Source organism: Colossoma macropomum, unplaced genomic scaffold (assembly GCF_904425465.1).
Source record: "Colossoma macropomum unplaced genomic scaffold, Colossoma_macropomum, whole genome shotgun sequence".
Taxonomy (NCBI): domain Eukaryota; kingdom Metazoa; phylum Chordata; class Actinopteri; order Characiformes; family Serrasalmidae; genus Colossoma; species Colossoma macropomum.
This window is the reverse complement of record NW_023494804.1, coordinates 9,030,445-9,055,589: the sequence shown is the minus strand read 5'-3', so window position 1 is coordinate 9,055,589 and position 25,145 is coordinate 9,030,445. Positions and strand designations below refer to the sequence as shown.

The 25,145-nt window shown below is 41.5% G+C and overlaps 1 protein-coding gene across 6 annotated transcripts in view; it reads right to left on the bottom strand.

Moving 5' to 3' along the window:
* Nucleotides 1-25,145, bottom strand: part of pdlim5b (PDZ and LIM domain 5b) — a 63,856-nt gene that overhangs the window by 36,905 nt on the left and 1,806 nt on the right. For all 6 annotated transcript variants that reach the window (XM_036595934.1, XM_036595937.1, XM_036595938.1 and 3 more), the window contains exons 2-3: nt 22,026-22,172; nt 1,374-1,525 (exon numbers count right to left, since the gene is read on the bottom strand). In XM_036595934.1, coding sequence (XP_036451827.1) covers nt 1,374-1,525; nt 22,026-22,124 — 251 coding nt within the window. In that variant the 5' untranslated portion in view covers nt 22,125-22,172. The remainder of the gene's footprint in view (nt 1-1,373; nt 1,526-22,025; nt 22,173-25,145) is intronic.

Sequence of the window (25,145 nt, the reverse complement as noted above, 5' to 3'; positions counted from 1 at the left end):
TGAAATAAAATTTTAATGAATAACACTAAATATGATTGAATGCATGTCATTTTACAACCTAATGAGACGAGAGGCCAGAGCTGGAAGTGTGACGAAGAACATTGTACGTACTGGTGTGGGTTAAGCTGGCCGTGACCTTTGGTGTTCAAACAAAGCAATTGTATTAGAAATTTTAAGTAAAAGATGACATTTCCCATCACGATGCATGCGTCACATTTTTGCAATGCTATGTGTGAAGTGTTGTGTCATGTATTGTTATAGCCCTAATGACTGAGATTTATAGTACTGGGCAAAAGTCAGAGAGCACCTCTTTTTTGCATTTCAAGTCAAAACGGCCATTAAGTATACATTAACTAATTAATTAATTTACAATAATTTTTTTTAAATTAATTTTCCTATATTTAGGCCCAATCCCATTTCTTCTTCTTATCCTTACCCCTTGTTTTTGAGTGTCACCCTAACCCCTTGGAACTGAGTTACAAGGGGTAGTGGTTGAAATCTTCCCCTACGAAATGGGACCCTCAAAAAAAAAAAAAACATTGCTTCATTAACAGGCTACTAGCGGTACTCTGTAGACGACCAAGCCCGTCTTCAGTGATAGCAGAGAAGGGAAAAGTTCAGCAACCTCACTGCTGGGCTTTAGTTACATTTAGGGCATCATATGCTTTCAAAGAGGGGCATAAGAAAATTATTTATTATTGTCCACCTCTAATTCTTTGGTGATACGAAGCTGAAGTCAGCTTTTTACCAGCTTCTTGTTCGCATTTTCCCATTACACCTTAAATGCTTCATGCATCAGAACTGCTGGACTATTTAAGGTGGAACGGGAAAGTTAGTTAGCTAGCTACCGAGACATTAGCATACTATTAGCGATTTTTTATACTTGCTATGAAGAAAACGACCATAATACATTGAAACAACATTAAACTAAGATAATACAATGATTATTGTAATTTTTAACAGAGGAAATACATTTGTGTGTTTCTTTGTTTGCTTGCGCAGTCATCTGGCCATTTTTTCTCTTTTTCTCATAACACTCGGTTTGGAGTGTGCCTCTGAAAAACCTCCGTTTGGCCTAACATGTAGCCCTAACACTTCACCTTACCCCTCTATCTCAACAAAAATTGGGAAACCCTAACCATAGACGTGAACACGCAAAACAGAGGGCTAAGGGCTAAGTGGTAAGGGCAAGGGGTGAAGTGGGACTGGGCCTTACTCTCTTCAGGAGTACCTCCTGAAACCCCACAATTAATTTCCTGATTAATGGTTGTTTTGACTGAAAATTAAATAAATTAAGGGTGTGTTCCGCCTTTTTTATATAATGTAAATCGACTTAGTTGTGCTGTGATGAATGTGGGTGGAGGTGCTCTTACCTCTGCAGGGTGAGGTTCAGGTTGCCCGTGCAGGCTTTGATCTTGTTCTGTGCCTCCAGGTGGGTCATACTGTCTGCAGCAATGCCATCAATAGAGAGCACAATGTCTCCCACACTGATCTTTGCTTTGGCTGCCTTCCCTCCATCCGTCAACTGCACAAAACAAATAAGGGCAGAGGCGAGAAAGGAACAGGAAGTTAAAGCTCAGCTGTAATAAAAACCACGCTGACAGGAGTCAAATATTAGGCACAGCTAAAACAGAACATTTCAAAATGTCATCACTGCACTATCCTCAACTATCCTTTAAAAGGTTAGATGAACTCGGGCAAACCTCCTAGTCGCAGAAAGAAGCAGACAAGTGATTTGTATAAGCAGTAAAAGCGCATAGCTTTCAATAGGCACCACTTAGTCTCATGTTGTTTTTTTCGCTCTTATCAGTCATCAGGATATACTAAAATAGCTCAGAATAACATGGCAAGAGCCCTGTCTGCAGATACCACAATACGCCGGCCTCTTTGATGTAAGAATGGGATGCAAGCAATATATCTTGCAAACTTAAAAGAGGTCCCCAGACAGCTAATGATTATATGGTATAGGTAGCACGTCTTGGGCTTTAAATCAAAGAGTGCATAGGGACCAGTGCAGGGGGGGGAGGGGTGGTTTCACCAAGTGAGTAATGCTTGGTCATCCTTTCGACTCGCTTTGTTGTGATGGAAAAAAAAAAACTCCACCAAACAATAAAGCCTAATCCATAAGGCTAAGCTTTGATGCCCACAGTACAGGGAGATGCTTACATGAGTGGATGGCGATGAAATACAACCCCAATGAGGAGCAGCACTACATAAAGGCCCAGCTGGAGACGCTGTAATTTATTAGGGGCATTAAATCTGCTATGCACCTCTGTGCTTAGAGCTATGACATGCTGCGGAGCTGGTTGCTTTATCAGATTACGCCTGACAGACCGTTACACTCCACTGAAGAAACGATCCTTGGTCTTGTTAGTGTATGAGGAAGGGCACACTCTTGTCTGGGCTAATAAACAAAAACCTAATACTTTAACGGCAACTGGCTGCCAGCAGAGGACCACGGAGGGAGTCACACAAATCTAAACTGCAGTGATTTATATACTGAAGTGCTAAGATCTACAGACTATGTGCTGCTGAGGATCTGCAGTAGTTGGTCTGTAATACCTTTCAGGGAGAACTGAAAAGTTATGGGCTGATTGTGGAGAAGAGAAAGTCTCTCAGGACTTGTCTGGGCAGTAGCGCTGTTGCAAGTAGTAAAACTGGCTTATTTTATACAGAGAACGGTATGTTTAGCAAGAACTTTAATTAGTCATGCTCTGGACTCAAGCCTCAGAGTAGTCATAATGACCTTCAGTTTTACCAGTGGAATGAAGCGTTCCCCTGAGGGATGTCTTCCTTATAGTACATTAACTTAATCTGCAATGACAGAAGAGAATAAACACACCTGTGTCTTAGGATTCAATGCCAAGAAATAGACTTGAATGAGAAAAATGTGGGTTCGTTCATCTCCTCCCCCATCTTTTGTTCTGTACTATGTCTGCTTAGCAGTGGAAAATCAACTGAGCACAAATTAGAACCTTACAAGCCTGAGCGATCAAAATCTCAATTATAACGTTAAGCACTGAAAAGGCTGAAACTAACTACTAGCTCCTTGCATGACTTGCATGATATCCATATCTTCTGTCACAACAGCATGGTACGTTCACTCACACAACTCAAGTCTTACACTTTACTCATACAAGAGGTGCTACAAAACTGATCTCAGATCAGCATAATAAAAAAAAAAAGCACTCAGCACCACCTGCAATTTGCTGATGGGCCCTGTTAGATGTGCCTGGACAGGAAGAGCTGTGATAAAACCATGACGACAGGACGACTCGGCTCCAGGTGTTCCCAGGAGGGATTACACAAGCATGCACTGAGCCTGTAAATCATTCACCATTCCTGTTCAGCACCTGTCCTCAGGTAGTCTGCCTGCCTGCCCCTTCAGACTGAGACTTGCACGGGTTCTGTCTAATAATGATACAGTGGCAGCCAGGCTTTCTTAGAACATTTGGTTTTGTTGAACATTATGATTAAAAGGTACAGCTCATCCTGTCTATGGCAGATAGCGATGAATAAGAGCTACCATATCTGGTTCCTATGACTTTAAACAGCTACAATCTACTAGGAATGAAGAGATACTTATTAAATCGCCTCACTAAAAAGTAAAAATAAAAGCTCTAGAATTTCTGTTTCATAATCTTACAAAAAATAGCTTCTGTAAGGGCTCTCTCACTTCAATGCATCTGCAGTTGCTTAACACAAAAAAGCCTGCTGGAGACATACAGTGCTCACTGACAAGCTGGATTAAAATGGAAAAATTAAATGGGGCTTAATTGGATCTCCTCTGTGAAGCTTCAGAGAAGCTTTTGACTCCAGAGTGCTAAGCAGCCCGGTACAGCAAAGCCTCTGTAGAACAAAGATAAAAAGACTCTTCCGCTCTCTGAAGGAATAAAGGACACGCTGCACTACACTGACCTACTCTTTTCAGCCAAACTACAGAGAGAAAGAGTAAGTAGAGAAGGAGAGGTATTGTCTAAGGACCTCTGCTCAGAGCTAGACTGTGGAACACCAGCACTGGGCGACACACTTATGCTTTGTGTTACGTTATCTAGAGAATTTTAAGGACCTAATCACCATCAGGAGGTGCAACAAAAGACAACTACAAAACTAATCTGCACACATGCACAACAGGACTTTTTTTTCTAAAACAGTTTTGCAATATTGGCCTCTGTTATACTGACATTGAGAACGCTGCAATATGCAAATTTCCACCAAGTTTTTATTTTACACTGAAAACATCCTGTCTAACCTCAGACTTTCCATACAAGTATCTGCGGTCATTTTGATGAATGAAGTCTGTCATATGATCCAACAAAAGTAATAATTTTGGTCAAAATCAAGCAGTGTGGCCTTCAATCATGTTACATCAGGGTTCACCAATGTTTTTGTAAATACACAGTGATATCACTGTTGCTGTATTTAGCAATATTATACTAGTATGATGCAGTGCTAATGCGCACACAAAAATCCCATCATCAGAGCAGAACATCTTAATCCGCCTCACTATTAAGTGTAATGACATAACTGCAGTCTTGCTTTTGGGCTTAACTGGGCACTAAAATAAGAGCATGAGGTGGAGCTGGCAGTGCAGTTGGAGGTCAACAAAAATGGTGGCTAGCAGTGCCAGAGGACAGCACTCTATTTAAAGCACATGGCTATCAGACCTCCATTGTTTGTTGGGCACAAATTGTGATTTGCTCTCCAGTACACAGGTCAATGAGAAGGTCAATGGGGGCCAGGGAGAAGAGGGTAGAAATTCAGACTGAGACACTGTGAGTAGGGAGAGTCTAGCCAAGTCTAGCAGTGAAATATGCCATATCAGCTTACCTCAATATTCCTCTATATGTTTGGGTTGGGGTGAAGTAAGAACCTAGTCCTGGGCAACACTGAGAATTCATAATTTCCAAATATAACACAGGATCAAGTCTCTATTAACAAGGTAATGAATCCATGCTTTCCCAGAACTGATATGCTTAAAGAGTGTCTTACAAACCTGACATAGCGTGTTTTGATTGGACTGCTCTGGTTTGCTTCTCTTAAAATGATTCCAAAAGGAAACAGGCAGGAACCACACTTTCAAAAAAGAAACATACTTTTTATGTACCTTATGTATTTTTGCATTGTTCGTTCAAAACAATCTGAAGCGCCCAAAAAATGACTTGCATTGCACATAAGTTTTTACTATCAATCAATGCCAATAAAACATTAATATTAAAATGTGACACCAATTACAGTATACCAATATAGAGGATATACATCCCCAGTCAAATTACATATCTTGTAGATTTTCCAAGCGAGTTAGCACATTTTTCTCCAAATTTTTGTTCACAATTTCTTTCTATTTGCTTAACATATTGCTTTAATATATTGGAAAATAATAAAACAAAATATAACATGTGCCATACCTTTTGCACAGGCCGTATGTTTTGCTCTATTTTTTTTCCCCAATATTTTAAATTCAGCAAATAAACAGCAATTAGTATAAATAAACAATAACTTTTCACTTCAATCAATAAAATAATTGGACCGGGGCACCCAAACTTTTACACAACCGTATACAGCCTAGTACCACAAGAATTTATAGATTCAGAAATGCAGCTTTAAAAGCTACTGACCACAAATCTGTTGTACAAACTTTAAGTATGTGCCAGACTGACACAGCAGTTATTCACTAGACTTTGCCCAGACGCAATGAGTCATGAGGTTGACAACTATGACAACACAGCTTCAAGGGTGGAGCAAGTGTGAACAGCCCCTGGAGACCCTACGGCATAACAGACTGAAGGAGATCTGTTCTTGGGGGAATACTAACATCTTGCCCATGGAAAAAACAGACCAACACACACAAGCACATGGCTCCTCATGATTCCCATGTGTCTCTTTTTTAATAGTACTATAAACTTCAGCCCTGTCTCACAAAAAGTAAATCCCCACACATGCATAATTAAACAGCGCAAGCCATGCAGTGTTCCCTAACACACCTATTACATGGTTTTAACAAGCCTAATCCCATCAATTTCTTTTCCAAAGAGAAGTAACAAGCTGGGTATATTTTCAACAAGAGCTCATATAAAACATATTAACTATTCCCCCAGTTCTGAGTGTTGAAATTTTCCATTTTTTAGAATCTGTGTCTCTTCGTCTGATTGTGGCGTGTAAATGAAGTACTTTAATGGTATTTTGTTCCACCTCAAATAAAAGGAACGAGACAAACATTCTTTGTTTGGCCTGGTATAAAAGAAACCAAATGCTTCTCGTTACATGTGTTTGGCAGCTGAAAATACTCTAGAAGGCCAAATGGATGAGACACTTCCCTTTTTTCCACTCAGTAGATGCTAACCACACCGCATAACCCGCGCTGGTGGAGTGGCGTGCTCCAATTCGCTGCTTTTGTGCAGGGCAGTAAATGTTAATAGATGGTTGTTCCACTCGGACGACACCAGAGTTTTTCTCCTTTTATAGGCGTATGAGGATGTCTCACGCCACATCACCCACAACTCTAATCACGAAATGAGACTGCACCACAGACTGCATCTCAGCGATGACAGGGCCCCCCCCAAAAAAATAAATAAATAAATAAATAAATAAATAAATAAATAGACAACTGGATGATTCAGTACCATCTGAGGCAGTCAAAATGAATTGATTAAATTCCAATCCTTGATTTTAAAATAAAATCAATGATTAAAATCAATCAACAAGCCAGCCAATCACTGCTTATACTGTCATAAGTCTCCTAGTGGTCTCTAGTAAAGTGAGAAACAGAGCCTGAACAGTACTAATACCAGGTTTTTTAATGTATTTCGTTTTATCACTTCTTTCTTAATGCTTTCTAGTTCAGCATTTTCCAACAGAGACTGCAATTCCATTTTTTTTCCATTGCTGAAAAACTTATGTATCGGCCAATACCAACACCGGTATCAATACAACACCTACAAACTACTAAAATGGCTACTATATTTTTAACTGAAGCATCTAAAAGTATACTATACCATACTCAAACTACTCAAATACTCTGCTACCTTACAGAAAGAAATATATAGCCAGCAAAACAACTTACACTAAATTAAAGGGCTTTTTTATTCAGTTGAAAAAGCTAGACATGTTTGCTTTTATTCTTGTTTTAATCATCCGACATCTGATCCAGCATTTTCAAAATCTGAAAGGTTATACATGGTTTGTTACTGTTGTTTTTTATCTGCTAATCAACAAAATAAACAGTAGATTACTCATTTACTAATAATGATTGCCCTAATACCGTCCTTCAAGGCAATGCATAATGAACTCATCATGATTTTCCACATCAGAGTACTCATCCTAGATCAACACTCTACTCAGAGAAGCTTGATAAATATAGCTCAGCAGTTTCCCTAAAAAACTGCCCTTATGTGTGATAGCTAATCCTTTCAAATTAAAGCCAAAAGAGATTGAGGAAATGCTTCAGGGACTGTGGGAAAGCATCTACAAACAACATTTATAACTAGAACATCTTCCACACTGAACAACATAATGACAGCAGGGAAAACACAAGCCATTCGAATAATTATAACTGCATACATGAATAATTACAGTGCACCAATTCAGAGTAATTAAATGAGCTACAATTCTGCACTTCATCATCTGGAGACATGAGTTACACTAAAACAGATGACACTAAACTCAAAGTTTGTCTCCATTCCAACATGTACAGCAGCCAATTGCTTCCACGAGCTCCTTCTCATTTAGTTATGCAAACCACAATGAAACAAAAATTAAATTTAATCTCCTATTAAGATGCTTTGAGATACAGCATTATAGTATTATCCACTTTCTACAAAATATGGTTGGCTGACTATGTCAAAACCCCATTTATATCTCTGCCCTCAGTACTTTGCTTGAATGTGTGCTAGCGTGTCTGTTGACTAAACATAATGGGAACTTTCCATTACACTTCAGCAGTCACATGTACTGAGTAACATCTGTTCATGCTGCACAGTTCACTGTATGTTCAAATAAACAATATCTATCATTAACACACAGATGGGAATCTGTGAAATACCATAGAAAGGAGAAGATCTTCAAAAGGGTGACAAAATCACAATGAGGTTCAGCTTGTGAAGTTCACTGAATGTTCTCCAACCTTTCTGAGTCAGTTTTGGTCAGTGATCCAGACTTTGATGGGTAACCACAACTTCTGTAACTTCTGTGTAACTGCTGATACTGCTGGACTGAAGTTGAACTGGGAAAAAAAATGGACCATTCTGCACTATGTCTGGCCCAAAGCTTCATTTTTCTTAAACGCTGGAAAGACAATATCTGAATGTTAACTGTGGCTGAGGAACCACTTTTTCTCCATCAATCTCAACCTCAAGGGGGTTGAAGAATTGTAGCAGGTTACCAGATTTCGCCATATAATTTAGGCTTAAGACCACACAGAGGACCTGTAGTTAGTGGGAGGGCAGGAACGTTACATTGCATAAGCAGAATGCCAAAGTGACAGAGGCTTCCCATCTAGCGCCCCACGCACGATGATTGGGATGCAACTCTAAAGCTTTCACCAGGGCTTACGACAGCCAAATGAATGAGCTCCGCAAGCATGCTTTCAGGAATCGCATTTTTATAGGCTCTAGTCACAGAAAGCTGATTGTGGTGAAAGCTTGTGAAAGTGCTCTGACGTCTGTTTCAGATGCCTTTTGGGCTCCTTATATGGAGCTGAGTCAATGGTCAAACCCAGCTGACTCTCACAGGGAGACATTGTGTCATCCTGGACTGAGAAAAGAATGCTCAATAGTAGTGCACACCAGGTGCTGCTGATATATTCATCACCAAATCTGCAAGGAAGAAAAGTTACATTACTTCAAGAGGGCTGCCTGTGCTTTTTAAACCTGTGATACAAAGTAATTGTGCCTCCATTTAAAAGACAGTTACAGCGAAACAGAGACTGTCTTCTTACAAATGTAACACAACCTATTTTTAACAGAGACGGCACAATACTATTTTTTCCTTTTCCAATACCAACACTGATATTGAAACTTGAAAATCTGAGTATCGGCCAACATCAATCTGATATTTCTTTGTTAAAATCTACTAAACCTTAAAATGTACCTATTTTAATTGAAGCACTTAACTGAAGATGAGTATCTAAAACTACTTTACTGTTCCACAGGAAGAAACACACAGCTAACATCACACAATGTGAGACGGCGCTATTTCAGGCTAGATTCGTAATAGGACTGGATGGGATTCATTCTTTTTCTAACCTTCAATATCTGATCCAGCTTTTTGCCAATATCAGCCCCATACTGATACCTGGTATCAGATTGGTGTCATCTCTGGCCCAGGTAACAATCTACAGCATGAACACTAACATGGGACACATTAGCCAGCTGTGCTCCAGATGTATCAAATCTATCCCTGCATACATAGAGACAGACGCCAAGAGAGAGAGACAAGTGTTCTTTTCCTGAACGACAAGAAGAAAAACTTAAAGAAAGGAGCACTTAAGCAAAAGCAGGGCCCTTAATCTCCCCTTTGGCTGGATTTGGCATCCATATATGTCTCCTATATGCCTTGCCGGTGATAACTTTGCTCAAACTGGTGAAACCCAAGGGCCTAGTGAAGCAACTCAAGCCCATTTCCTTGGTAACACAAACAAAACAGAGCATTCCACAGTCTTAAGAAAGCCAAGGCTGGGACCAGTTCTAAATGCACTCATTTTAATGGCGACAACCCAGTCACCACCCTCAAAAGGCACCGGTGTCAAGCAACCACCTGAGCACCCACTGGAACTGTAATGAATCAGAACTACTAGGCAACTGATTTGTGGGTCTGTACAAAAATAGGAATCATGTGTATACATGTGTTCTTGAAATGTGTGACCGTAAAACAGATCCCTCACACAGGAAACAGAAGCTTAACTTTTATTTCAGACACATTCGGGGAGATGTGTGAAATGACCTTCAGCGCCAACTGCTGCTCCTGGCCATTTGCTATGGTCAACAGGATGCATGCATGCTTGGTTAATGAGTAAGAGTCTGCTCATTCTCTGCAGCACAGGATGTGAAGAAGCCATTGTGAGAAAAACATTAAGATTCCAACAAGTTACGCAAAAGAAAAAGACACGCACTTTCAGTCAGAGCTCTTATTATTAGCACTAGTGACATCATCTCAGATGATATCAGAAAAAATTTGCCATTCTTCAATTCTTTTTATGTAGTGCTATCATTACATAAGCACATGAAGACATGCACTATCAAATGGTTGTCCTGAGCTCACTCTTAAATGTCTGTTCTCGCCTCAGTCTACAGGAGAGCTGAAAAGAAGCTCTTATCCAAGTTTAGATTACATCCATGCACTTCCATTTTTGATGCCCTGCCATCCAATCTGTCTTCTTGGCCATTTACCCAATGCCAAATGCCATTTTTCAGCAAACAAAAGCAGCAAATGTGGTGAATGGAATTTATCAAAGTAGTGCAGGGAGGCACTGGGGAATGATGGATGTGCTTTTATTCTGCAGCCATGCCACATTGCGGATTAAAACCAGATGAGCCAGTCCAAACTCGAAGCATTCGATGGATGCAAGGACCTGCCTGAGTGCAGGACTATTCAACTGTTTGCACTGTACTGAAAATTGTCTAGGTCTGTGAGGGTTTATTCAGGTTATTACAGGGTCAGGCAAATGGCTGAGGCATCAAACTATTTGAATAGATAACAATTCAGTTGTGACTGGATAATCTCAGGACAAATAGATTTTTGGATACTGTGTGTTAAAATGTTTTAATTATACACAGCTTTTATTATATTTACTATACAGATATCCACAGAAATCACACTCTTTCAATGTCTACTGCTCCAACACTAACAAAGTGAACCTCAAAATCTCAAGAACTTCAAAGTGAAAAAAATCAGTCCTACAGTGTTACTCTGATAGAACACTCGGTGCCTAGTTTTGATAAGTGACAATGGTTTACACAAGGGATGGCAAATGAGAACCTCAGAAGTGAGAGGAATATTTTAAATTCTGTTTCTGAAATTTTTTTGCTCAATACTAGGGGTGCGGGAAAAAAACGATTCTTAGATGCATCGCGATGCAGACGTGAATGATTCTGAATCGATTCACAAATGTCAAAAATCGATTTTCCAAATATTTAATTTATAACGTAACGTTGACGGAACGCAAAAGGTGGAACTTGGAAGTGGGTAAGTGCAGCGCCCGGACAGTCTGTGGCGGCACATAACAAAAACACAATGGGATGAGTGACAAATCCGACCGGCTCCCTCTGCATTAAAGCCAGGTTAGATCAGGAGTCACAACCCAAATGATAAGAAGAGACATTTTGTCCTTTCAACAAAAATCAAACCACCTTGGGAGCCACAACATTTAATGTCCAGTATGTCTCAGTATGTGTTAATGTCCTAGTATAGGCTAAACAATATAAACGAGAGTGCAGATTTACTTTGCTCTGCTGTAAGCTTTGCCTACAGCCGTTTTCCTCCCATTTCCGCCAGAAAACTTTTCCTCAAAACTAGAGCAGTTTCTTGTAAAATGTCTCTCAACATTCGGCTGTCTTACAAGGCTGAAGTCGATTCTCGTTCTCCAGCTTCTTGCTCAAATTTTCCCGTTTCACCATAAATTCTGACTGAGGCGCCGAATGTAAATGCGGTACCATTTAAGGTGAAATTCGGAAGAGAAGCGACTTCATCTTTGCGACTTTTTACTGTGTGACAGTCTCTCGTTGCAGATTTAACTTGCCAGGAAACCAACTGCGCTGCTTATAAATGCGAATGACGCATCGTTGCTATGTGACCTGCAGTCTGCATGGCAATTCTCAGTCGTTGCGAAACAGGGCTTTCGCGCAATGTTGCACACGCCCCATCTCGAAGATATTTTACTGACACAGCGATTCCCCCACCCCTTTCTCTACAACGAGACCAAAACCAAAGCTATAAAGTCACTAAAAACGGGCAGGGCGGCTGTAACGCGCTGCGTGGACATCCATTGCCACTGGATCTTATTTCACCCTAACAGCGCATTTTATCGCAGATGAGCGGCTGCAGCGTCTCGTGCTCCAAAGGCAGTGAATGAGAGCCTTCTAGTTCACTTGCCATATCACTTCCATTTGATTTATTAATAAAAGATATTGGAAGTAAATTCATTATGGATCATTACAAATACTTTGCTTTAAAACTACCAAGTCCCCACACAGTGAGAAAACAGAAATGATGTATAGAAAGATGCATTGAGATGCATCGATAATCGTTTTATAATTGCATCGCAGCCCTCTGAATCGTAATCGAATCAAATTGTGAGGTGCCTAGAGATTCCAACCCCTACTCAATACTGTATTAAAATCGTTACACTTCTGGTATCCAGGCAATTAGCAAATGCAGTGATTTTAAGGAGCACCCATTGCTTACAAAGGCATTTGACTGTGTACACACAACTTGTACAACCACCACAATCAAAAGAAGGGAAGCTCTGTAGCAGCCACACACCACCCCCATCACCAAGCATCGGCTATAAGTGTGCACAAACCTCCCCAGCACAAGGCTGTGGAGAAGTGGAATTGCATTCTCTGAAGGGATGTACCACCTTTGGGATGAGGTGGAGTGACATCTGTGATCCAGAACTAATCCTACAAGTGCCTGAACTGAAATGCTTTCTTTGCTAAATCCAAAAGAATCCTCTATTGCAATAAAATCCTCACAGCGAATGTTCCAACAAAGCCTTTCCTAAAGAATAGAGGCTACTGCAGCAAATGGAGGGACAAACTCCCTATTAAAAATACCCTTGATTTTAGAAAAAACCATTGGATGGGCAGATGTCTACCAACATTTGGCATATATGACCAGATTCCCAGACCTAGATTAAGCCTATGCCTTAGCGCAAAAGATTTTTCAATGGTCATTCAGCATTGGCACCGTTATTTAGCCTAGGCTTAATTCTCATCTGGGAAACCATCCCATAGTGTATCTTTTGTATTTAAAAAAGACACAGTGACTCAAAGTGCTATACACAAGCTCACTGCTTCTTTTGACCGTGTGTTCTGGAGAAACCCAGTAAAATGACCTGAAGCTAACTTTCAGTGAAATTCCTGGTGTTCACAGATCTGATCAAAGTGAATCTGGCTTCACAGGATAATTTGTAAGAGCAAAATCAATGCAGTTTGGGCAAGGGATGCAACTCAAAAAGTGAAGGGTTAGACTATAAACGACTGGCTTACCCTTTTTTCCTCTTTCATCTACATTTTCTTGTTTTCTGAGACTCTTTGCTGTTTCAGATGAGGTCAGAAGTGTTTGAAGCAGAAATTTCCCTCACTTATCTCTGTTACCACATGGTGTCTGTTCTGAGAGCATATATTAGAGAGAGACATTTAAAAAGCAAGGGCAGGTGTGTCTGTCTGGTGCTGCTGTAGAGCTGCAGTGCTAGTATCCATTAGTGCTTGGCTGAGATGTAACCACATACACGATTTTACAGCACCACAACCACAAACCATCACCCTTTAAATCATGCATCTGAACAATGTGGACATTTTTACTGTTCACCCTGCTACACTGCCAATCGCTATGAATCACCAATTTGTGCACATGGCTGTCTGCGAGAACTTGACATGGCCTGAGGCTTATCACCAGAACTGCACAAATCACAGTCTGGTGAAGAAATCCAGGTATGAAATCTCTCTACACTCTGTCTTCTAGAATAAACAGACAAAGTAGTCCATATAATGGAGGTTCTGCAGGGAATAACATGCATCTGCTAGCTATTCAGTCTATCCTCTGATGGCCTATTCATTACTATCAACACTGTTTTAGAAATGCCTACTATTTCATCTAACTTAAACTAGAGGTGGACCTTGGCAAACAGTATCGGTATCATTTTAGGGACTGACTCAGTTAAACTAAAGAGCAATTTTAAGTCAACCACTTACCCTAGATGGGCAGCCAAGGACCTTTCACAAGGTTGAAATGTACCAGAAATGTAAACTGTTTCAAGCATACCCCATTTTAAATTAAATTAAATTAAATTAAATTAAATGCTACCTTTAAAAAAATTCTCCAAATTGGAACACAGTTGAAACTTTTAACAGCTTTATGGAAAACCCAACCATCCAATTTTATCTTGAGGCTCATCCTTCATGCTTGCTAGGAAGTAATCCTGTGGCAAACTACACCATCTGAGTACTGACGTAAAGGAGGAACATGCATAAATCCATCACATTTCTATAAATAATTTTGACAGGGCATAATATGGATGTTTGTAGTAGCATCAAACAGGCTGTTACATAGTCTTTCAGACTGTAGGAAACGCCCCTTCATCTACCATCCATTTCTGAGTGGCCACGGCTAATGCAGAGTTGAAAATAGCCAGCGTGGTTTCTCCATATGCCCCTCTAATAACCAACCTCAAAGTATTTTGCTTTCAAAAATGAGAAGTTAACAGTGCCTTAAAAACACTGTAGCACTTTAATGCCAAAGCCACATCACTCTTTGGCAACTTTTATGTGCTGTAAGCCGCACATAACCTTTGCAGGGAGTATTCTGGGCTTGGGACTCATTTACTCTGGCTAGACTGTGTCGCCTGTATTGACATCATGCCCATTCACACAACAGTGCATCCTGGCTTACCAATGGAGAAGAACTAAGGAAAAAAGCAGGTCCTGTTCAATTGAGCACAGTAGTCTCAATTACTGAACTAAATGTATCCCTACAATATTGCCCCTAGCTGACTGTAAGCTTTAGATCTATTAAGCAGCAGCAGCAGCTGTGAGTCCGACTGCATGAAGGTCTATGGTATTATGCTGAAATACTCCAGTCCACAGAACCGTTTAAGGAATTTTATGGAATCCTCCAGGACCAAGATCAGCCAAACCAGTCCTCTGGAAATTTGAGGTTGATACGACCCACAGCCTATTGGAAACCATTCATCACAGAGCTCCTTTCCTGTTCTTTTAAAGCCCCCAGCTTATGTAATGCAGTATTGTTGTTCTAAATGGATTTACTCCCCGCAATCATCTCTCATTCACGCAACACGCAAATACAAGCTCACGTGTGTGCAATCCAGTCACATGCACTAACAGCATGGGCATGCAGCACAAAAGCATTCCAGCCATAAGAAGAGCCAGAATAAGAGGTGAAGGTAAGGGAGCACCCATGAGGGAATACAGGATTCAGCCCAGCAGGCAGCTAAAATTAGTGTGTATTTGTTCAGCATAGGTATCAAATGTCCAGCTGAGAGAAAGCTGGAGGAATGGGAGGTTATGAGGGGGAGGGGCCAGGCCGGAAATACACAACCACAAAGGAGTGACCCTGGGCTGACTCAGAAAGACAGGGAAACTCTACCCAACCATAAGAAAAGTTGAGTAAGAAACTTCTTTTCATCTGAGGCTGTAATTAATGACACGCCAATCAGTACTCCAGCTGAGCTTGTGTGATCGAGAGTTCCTGTAAAGGAACGGTGCTTATGTTATGAAAATGGGGAAAGCATAGACACCTACCGTTTCCTTCTTCTCCTAATCACCACCACCGCACAGCTGTCAGCTGGACCATATGCCAGGCAGCAAAATCTACAACATCAGCCTGTTTACACAGGTCTGGTGCTTTCAGAATAATCCTAGCAGCTTTTGCAACATCTTCAGGTTCTGATGGCTGTTTAATAAAAGCATCACTGCACATACACCACTTTTATTTCACAACACTTCTGGAATCATGGTTAAATTCCTCCCTGTAGACAAAGGCAAGCCTTGACCAGATAAAGTCTGCTGAGAGGCGTATAATAACATATGTTAATCCATCACTCAATATCAGACACTCCCTCAAACAATAATGCCAAAGAAAATCAGGAAGTCACACTCACACACACACACACACACACACACACACACACACACACACACACACACACACACACACACACATTTTCAGGAAATGACACTAGGCTCATTATATACACGGCATGTATATTTGTTGTAATTGTCTTGGTAACACTTATCTGGGGCCTTTAGAGAGCAGAACAGACCCGAGGGACTATAAAAAAAGCCAATTACAATGCTTGTGCTGCTAAATGAGTGCAACAGTCATGAAATTCACTTCTTTAGCTTAAGGATAATTTGATTTTATCCAAATTAGGCCTCTTATTTAAACAAAACCTTTTCAGTCCACTTCAGCAAATGCAGCAGAAATGTTCTCTGCTAATTATGGATAATCATCCTAAATAAACAGCTTTCTAATCTTCTTTGTTGCAATTTAATGCTTTAATTTGAGCTCTGGGCTTTATTCTTCTCATTTGTATCTGTTTCCTCTGGGGTTTTAGTGACAAACCACAACACATATAGATTTACATTCAAGAATTCTTGACCCAGCTTCACTAAGCTATGTGATTTACAAGCCCTACACTGTGATATCCTAACTTCGTGGAGAGTGACCAAATACAGAAAAAACCTCACATAAAACACATTCAGGAAAGACAAGGCAAGACTGGTAGCATACTGTGGGCTAACACATAGTCCAGGGTATCACAGTTTGAACTGTCCCACTTTCTCTGCAAATTTAATGTGTTTTGAAAACTTGAGAGAAGGACGTGAAACAACAAACAAATCTCGTCTCCTCAGCAGGCAGAGGTCAACGGCCTCCCCACAGTCATGCAAACGCAAACACGATGAGAGAGCATCCAGCCATGGGAGCTCAGGCGAGAATCCTCTCTGCTCTTCCCCGTAATGTACTCTCTACAGAAATAGCACTTTCAGACATTCTCCAGCTGACAAAGAGCTCTCGAAATAGAGCATTGCTGTCATGTCTGTGAATGAAAAAAAGAGATTAGGAAAAAAAAACCTGCATTGATAGATTAGAGCTTAAATGAATACGGAAATATCTACGACCGAGGCAATAACCACTAAAGTGTCCAGACACATTTGTTCAAGTCTCTATTCCCATCAGGGTTATGGTCTGCTTGTCCTGTTGGGTCTTGGCATACATCTCCTCTTTATTATTGGAAACAGTTAGCAATGGCGAAATGTTCTTCATAATTGGAACACACAAAACTTTTAATACCACAATTAGGAATTCCTGAACGTCCACTGACCGTTCTACATATTCATGGCACTGAACGTTTTACGACACTGGACGAGTCTAGTGCAGTGGTCACCAACCCTGGTCCTGGAGATCTAACTTCCTGCAGAGTCTCGTTCACTGACCGTTCTACATATTCATGGCACTAAACATTTTACGACACTGGAAGATCTACCTTCCTGTAGAGTCGTGTTCCAACCACACTCTGCCACACTTGCTCCAGGTGACTGGCTGGATCAGAAACATTAGTGTTAGGTAGTGAAGAGGCAGCATTTCTGATGAAGGTTGGAACTAATCTCTGCTGGAAAGTAGATCTCCAGGAGGAAGGGTTGGTGACCACTGGTCTAGTGGAATACTGATTTGTTTTTCAAGCCACTACATTAACGAATGGAGGCATGCTGCCTTCAGAATCAAGTCAAAGGGCAAGAATCCACAGTTAGTGACAAATAACTGCATGTAAAAGTAGGAGTGGGCTAAAACACATCACAATGCACTTTTTTGACATTTGCACGATAAACAATATGCAAAACAATTTTTAGTTTTTACGAGGGTTGTAATAGACAAAAATGGACCAGAAAGGCCACATTTAAAAAATACTATCAAAAACGACAACTAAAATAATTTTTATTTTATTGTGCTGCACCAAATCAAACATGACTCAATATGTTTTATTTGTAATAAAACATGCAGTTCACTGTTCTCTAAGTAGTGACGATATCCACAATATGCTCACAAAGCATAGTGTGGTGTAATTTATTGCAATTACAATAATATACTCATATTACCCACCCCTATGTAAAGGTCTAATTATTGGTTTTATGCTTTGCATAGTTTGTTAAATCTCCAGGAAAATGTATTTGCTTTTCTGTGTTTCTGTGTGATTTTTGATTTGGCTAACAGTGAGGTGAATATAGCAGAAATTCAGGGTTCCTGTAGGAATCTGCATAGGCCCTATGCTGGGATAAGTGTGCCAGGGGGGCTCTGCATTAACACAGCAGCATGAAAAATGAGGGTTCTACTGAGCTCTTCCTGTTACCATTGAAATTAAAAAAGGAGAAACTAGACTACTGACATTCTAGTGTTGGCCTACTGGCCTGACTTCACCTGGTGGAGCTGATCCAGAATCAGTTACTACAGTCGTTAGTCTGAACACATTCCATGCCAGACTATGGAGTAAACAGTTTAATCAAATATTATCATTACTTCTGTTTTAAACAGAATAATATCTGCTTTAAACAGAGCTCATTTGTCTGTTTGTTTCACTTTAAATGAGTACACTTAGACAAACAAACCAAAATGAAGACAGATTACACAATGTGTTTGCACAGATCATAACATTTTACATAATAAGTCTATATTTTTTACCACTTTTTTTTTATAAATGCTTTTACCAGAAGGTATTGCTCCTTTTTCCTCCTACCCATCTGCCACCATACTGCTGACTCACAAAAGACAGTTGATTTCCAGACTTCCCTTCTGGACGCAGAGCCTTGCATTTCCCATTACTTTTTCCCCCTTCAATCCATAACATTAAGCTACCAGGAAGGCTCAGTCCTAGCTCTCATCTGTCCCTAGCTATTATGCATTGATCACAGCCTCTTTGTGGAAGAAAGCCATGTACCTGCCTCCATCAACTACTTCCTAACTATTTGCCACTTTTAGGGCCTAGGTCCAGATTCCAGAACAGGGAAACAAAGAAAGCTCTGTGGAGAGTGGAGCAGGCCTGAGCTCATGGAGGTAGCAGTGTTCTGCCGCTGTTGCTCTTGGAGCTGCAGCATATGTCTCTCTTTGCCTCGGATCGACGTGAGCCGCACTGCTCCCAGTCACGATGGGATTAGCAGCAGTTTGCGTGGATGAAAAAGAGCCTATCTTAACGCGCAGAGGCAGGCTGGGAAGCAGCCTCTGCTGGCCCGAGCCTGCGGAGCACTGACGCAAAGTGACTCAAACGATCAGCTCCAGCACGCTGAAGGCTGTTTGTTGACACAGAGATTCGCTTTATAGGCTTTGGGGGAAAAGAGAGTAGCATGCCCTAAAAACCACTTCTGAAAGACTGTCAAGAACTTATCATATTTGCATAGCTCACTGCTTTTAGTGCCTGCCTTAATTCTTTAAGGAAGCTTTGAGGGCCGCTACTTCAGACAAGCAGTGTTACAGCAGGATGGCAATGATTAAGTCATATCCCCTGCCTTTACATGACTCGAGTTTTTTGTTTTTGATGTCCCAACCCTCTAGTCATATTGGCTGAGCTGTGTAATAAATCAAAGACGCTATCTCTTCCTTTTGCTGTCTGTAACTCAGACAGCCCTTTGGGGCCAAGTAAGCCAATGCTACACAGAGAAGTTGATTCAGTTACAAATTATCAATCAGTCTTCTGTAAATATATCTTGTTTCAAACTGCAGAACCTTCACAAAACTATCTGGCTGTAAAGACTATCTCCACTCTCACAATGCTGTTTCTTTTTGAGCTAAGATCAAGTCATAATTATATCAGTACAAGGCTGAGAACTGTATACCCACTAAGCCTGGCAGTTAGTTCTGGCTTGGCATGGTTGCTTAGTGGTTTATGAGTGTTTGTGAGAATGAGGCATGCGCTTCAGGCCTTAACACATTCAGGGTGTGGCTCCACTCATCCATCACCCTGAGAATACAGGCCCTTCAAATGTTGACATAATTCAACACCATGGTGGGTACTGTAGCATAGGGGCATGTAGGCAAGGGAGCGGCTCAGATGTGTTATGTAAAAGAAAAATCCTTCTGTCCGATTCAGAAAGCAACCTGAGATCATTTCCCCCAAAGCTGAAATACTTCACGCACCACCAGACCATATAAGGCAATAGTGACAAGAAATGAAATAAAATATCAGCTCGTTCCGTTTCTTTTTCAGTTTTCCACTGAAGATTACGCTCCCTACCAGCAGCTTGGTGTCAGCAGCTCTCCATCTCTCCCCCTTCTTGGCTGCTTGCAGAGTATAAATAACTTCCTCTGACAGGAAGAGCCATTATCTCCCATAGGGTCGTGCTGCGGTGGGCACTATTCATGTGCGTCACAGTCCTGCCTGCATGGCTCCACGCGTCCTTGTACAGTTGCAGGGTGGACGTTCTGAACCATGAAACCACTTCAGACGTCTGCAGGATGGTAGCAGGCATGCAAGTCCTGGAACTCGCACATTTGCAACCACATCAACGCACACCTCTCCACTCCATCTGTGACAGGAGCAATCTATCCTCATGCCTGAGAACAACACAACAATGTTAAAGCCCATTTAAAGACCTCTTGAAAATAAGAGGTCCGAAAATACTTTCACCAGAGATAACCCGTTTCTCTGCTCTGCCAAGGCATCACTAGATATGGCATCTAGCCAAGTTGAATACAAGCTGTGTGCTTGTGGTTTGGTGTAATGAAGCACTGTCCTAAAGGTGGGGAGAACATGTGCTTGCTTGTGCTTTCTTTCTCGTGCCCATACACCATGACATGCACACGGCATACAAGGCTAGGTACATCTACTCCTTGTCCAGTGACCAATCACTCCCCCATAAAAGACGTATCGCCATGACTAGTGGGTGTGCTCTCCCTGTGGCTCTGACCACATTTTAAAACAAGGCTTTCTGAGGAGGGTGAAGAAGATCTTTCAGGAGGACCATCTGGGTGGGCCTTGTATGTGTAACTGCCTAAAGCTTCCTTCAAACGAGTCCAATTATCCCAGGAAGGATGCAGACATTCGACCAGATACATATCATCAAACATACATAAATATTCCATGTCTCTCTCCCGCTGTCTTCCCCCTCCATCTTGTACTTCCACTGATAGATGTTCGTGTAGGTAAAATCTGCCACTTCATATTACAAACCATAAAGCTGAAGGATCACAGAGCTACAGGTTCAGTCAGATCCCTAGCAGTCACGGTATCAGTGTGGCTAAGAGAAATCCTCCAACACTGTCCAGATACAAATACTGTAACCCCAGTATGGCTGTAGTCTAGCCAATCATCAGCGCAGAGCCCATTCTTCACCGAGAAAGACCATGCCAGCAACCTCACACTCAACCTGGTCCAGCTAGCACTGGCTGCCAGGCCTGCACTTGGATTTATAGCAGTAGAGCTCCCCGACAGATATTCTTCAGACGTAGCCTCTCCACATCAGCAAAGAGAGCACGCTAATCCAGAAGAGTTCCTGTGCTGCCTTTGTAGACAGGCTTGCTTGCCTTCCATCTCACTTTGGCATGCCTCATTTCCCATGAAAATGGACTCTACATTGATAATGCGCAGACTAACAGACAGACACAACCACAAACACAAACACTTTCCTCCCAGAAAGCCCTTTGTAACACAATTTTTGGCTCTACACCGAGTACAGCCCTGTAGGATACATTAAACTCTCAAATCCAGTTTGAATTAGTAGGATCAGTATGCCATGAAGCTTTTTATAGTCCTTCCATGTAGCACCTCGGGACTTCACGAAATTACAAATGTGCATCAGTATCTCACTTTTCTGGGAACAGGCTAATACTGTTCTTACAGGATGAATATGGGAGATAAAAATGGTACGGGGGGGAGATAAAAAGAGAGAGAGGGAGTTACAGAGGGGCCACGGGGTATTCGAAGAGCCAGCAGAGGTTTAAGTGAGCGTGAGCTGCATAATAGGATATCTGGTAGTGTCTCTATCATCACCCAACGGCTAGATAGCTTGGGGAGCATGTCTGCCATTCCTGTACTCTGGACATCATGGAACTGAGTGTGTGAGTTTGTGTGTGTGTATGTGTGTGTGTGTACGTGTATGTAGAGAGAGAACATGCAGGCTGAGAGAGCACAATGTGTTTGTGTGTATCATGTGCTAATAATAGACATCTCATTTAGGAGGCAGCATACTAACATTAAGCTGAACCCCCTGGAATAAGGGGGGGGGGATATGAGCAGCATTTCCACATCCTTTAAGAGCATACAGAGCAAAGCAAAGCTGGAAAAGTATGAGTTAGGTACTCACTTTGGAGACAGTGAGGGGCATGCTGAAGTCCTTGCCGCCCTGCAGTCTGAAGCCCCAGGGGGAGGGTCCGATCAGAGAGACACTGTAATTGCTGCTCATGGTTCTCTGTGGCACAGATCAGGCACCTCAAAAAGTCCAACTCACAGCCTGTTGAGCAAAAGGAAAGAGTTTCATTATAGTCTGTCGCAATGAGACCTTGGTCAGAGACGTTCAGCGAGGTCACTTATCCTGTTCATTAATTCTCAATAACAAAATGCAGGCAGAAGTGGACAAACACAACATGATCTACTGAAGTATGTTTGACAGTTCGGCACTCTCATCCATAAAGGCCTGCAGGGAGAACCGATATGCACAGTTTGGATGAGGTCCTGTGTATCCTTGGAAGCAGCACTTGAAGTTGAGACAACAGCAATATTCAGACAGATATTGCCTGATAAATTTACGAGCAGCGCAGAACTCTAAACGTCCAAACAGCTGCACTAACTACACTATTCCACCTGGAATTCAGCGCAAAACATGCACATCAAGGCAGTAAAACCAAATACAGTGTGATTAAAAATTTAAAAATGAATGCAATGAAAAACAGGAACTGAAACAAGTATTAAAGTTACCTAAAGGTTACGACATTGCCTATAACTACTGACAGCAGAGCAGAGTTTTATCTATTTATATTGTACTGGGTAGTGGGGAATGCATGCAGGCAAGTATTTTAGGAGCCATGGCAGAGCAAGGCCATTGCTGTTAAGGTGGAACCCCCAGAAAATCCAGCATAGTCCAAACATAAACATTCCAGAGGGGGAGGATTAGAGGTTGGGGGTCTCAAGAAATATTCCACAGCGGTGATTATGATTATTTTAGAAATAAACCCTGCTCTTTCCCTCCTCAGTGGCATTCAAGCACACAATATCTCAGGCTCAGGGTCTTGTGGGCTGGTTTTCTGACAAGGATGAAACCTAAGCCCGTACTAAGGAGGACTTCCAATGAAAACACACAATTTGTGATAATTAAGTCCTGGACAAGGTTATACTGGGAAAAAATAGCATGTTTATTGTATACAGAAACTCTTTGATGGCACATTTTCCATGTCCCTGCTTTTTGGGAGTGGTATAGTGTACCAGATGTTCCTTTGATAATCATGGCTTCATCATCATGACTTTGATGAGAAAAAAAGTCAGGACTGTGCATTTGTCTCTGATTGGTTAGAGGTCTGCTTAAAACCAGAAGCAGAATGGGCTCACAGCATGAGCGCTAAAGCCTAGGCCAAGACTAAGCAAGATTACATAACAGCGCAGAATATACAGCATACAAACACAAATCTTTTTTTTTTCTTTCTTTTCACCTCACTTTGTTTGTTTTCTCTGTTCACCATGTCAGGGGATCATGAGTTGACCTTGCAGTTTATGAGAAAGCTCTGGTTCCTCATACAGTAGTTTCTTTTGTCACTGCTCTTCCTGCAAGGGTGGAGTCCATCCAAAGTGGCCTTGTTTGAGAACATGTTCAGTACCGTAAAGAGCAAAATGAATGAACATGTTTTCCAATGCCTGCAGCCACATGCCCTGGGTTTGCTGCGGAAACAAAAACTTTCAGTAACTGACTAATTATCCAACCTGGCTTCCCCTCAGATGATCCAATCTAGATAAGACTGTTGTTGCTCTGCAGGCTATTCAGTACGAGATATCGAGCAACTGATAAGCACCAAGCTCCATGGTGCCTCTGAGAACACTCCCATGCAAGAAGCCACATGCAATTAGAGAAGAGAGAAGTTAAGTGGCTTAACATAGTCCTACAATTAAGGCTACAGCATACCCTGAAACATGACCCATGGTATTATCTTGGGAATGTGGCTTTGGAGTTAAATCATTTAAACAAGTAGTAAAAGTGGAAAAGGAGAGAACTAAAACAAGACAGACAAGAAATCTGTATCTCAAGCACTAAAGACAGAAGATTCTTGCCATGCAGTAGGTATGGTGACCACTTTTCCAGAAGGAAACCAAGTCTAGCTACGGCTTAAAGTGTAATTTATTGTTTCTGCGCCTGGAAAAGATTTCTAGACTCCTTCCGTACAGCATATTCTCTTTTCAGGGAGGTGTGTGAAAATGGTGTGGCCTGAAATAAAGGACTCTGTGTGTCTGTCACCATGGACATAAATAATGCAGAACGGTGTGAAGGCTGGCATGTTCATTCTTCTGTCAACTACAATTGGCTCCTCCTGAGTAGAAAGCAGACATGGTGCCAAAGACACACCCTGGAAAGCTTGCACATTCTGAGGACTGCAGGGAAAAAAACGTTGGTTGAGCTCACAAGTTATGAGGCCTAAAGGGAATAACGGCCACATTTCGGCAGCACGAGGAATGGAATCAGTAATGGTAATAATAACCAACCCCTAGCGCCGGTCTAAGGACGAAGCCAAAAATACAAATCTGCCAAAAATAGCAGGTTACGGACGACTGGCACATTGCTAACTTTTTCTGCTGGAATTACCTAATTCCACATAGCATTCGAGTTGAAAGTAATGCAAATTGCAGAGAGCTAAATCATTGCAAATGAGGACAGGGGTGAGCTACCAGAACTATTTGCATCTATTTATGAATCATGTGTTCCAGTGAAAAGAGCAGCTGGGTGCTTTAACTGGGTTGGACTTTCAGCTCCATGTGAAATCATTTCACTGTTTAATGTTTACCAGCTCTGGACTGCACACATGACCACACAAGACCTCAGCACAGCAAAACTATTGTGTTGACCCGAAAACAAATTTGGACACAGGCTTCCAGCAGAGCCTGATAAGCCACGGAGGATATTCCCGAACAGCAGAGAACCTTCAAAACATCTGCAAAACATACGAGTGCTTTGTAATACTGATTAAAGATTTAAGATAGGAAGATATCATCTGCATTTTGTTCTTGGGACCTAACAGCATTTTCCACTGCTATTTGGAGTTCATTTGACACATTGCTGACCTTGGTGAACATTATCAGCATCTTCAGAAGTAGGGCTAACTTAACTTGCTCAACAGCCAAAAACTTGTCATCAAATCACCACTTTAAGAACTTAAGGTGACTGGTGTTGATTTCAGGCACTTTCTCTAAAGACATCTGCAGCCTCACCTGCCCACCTGATGTT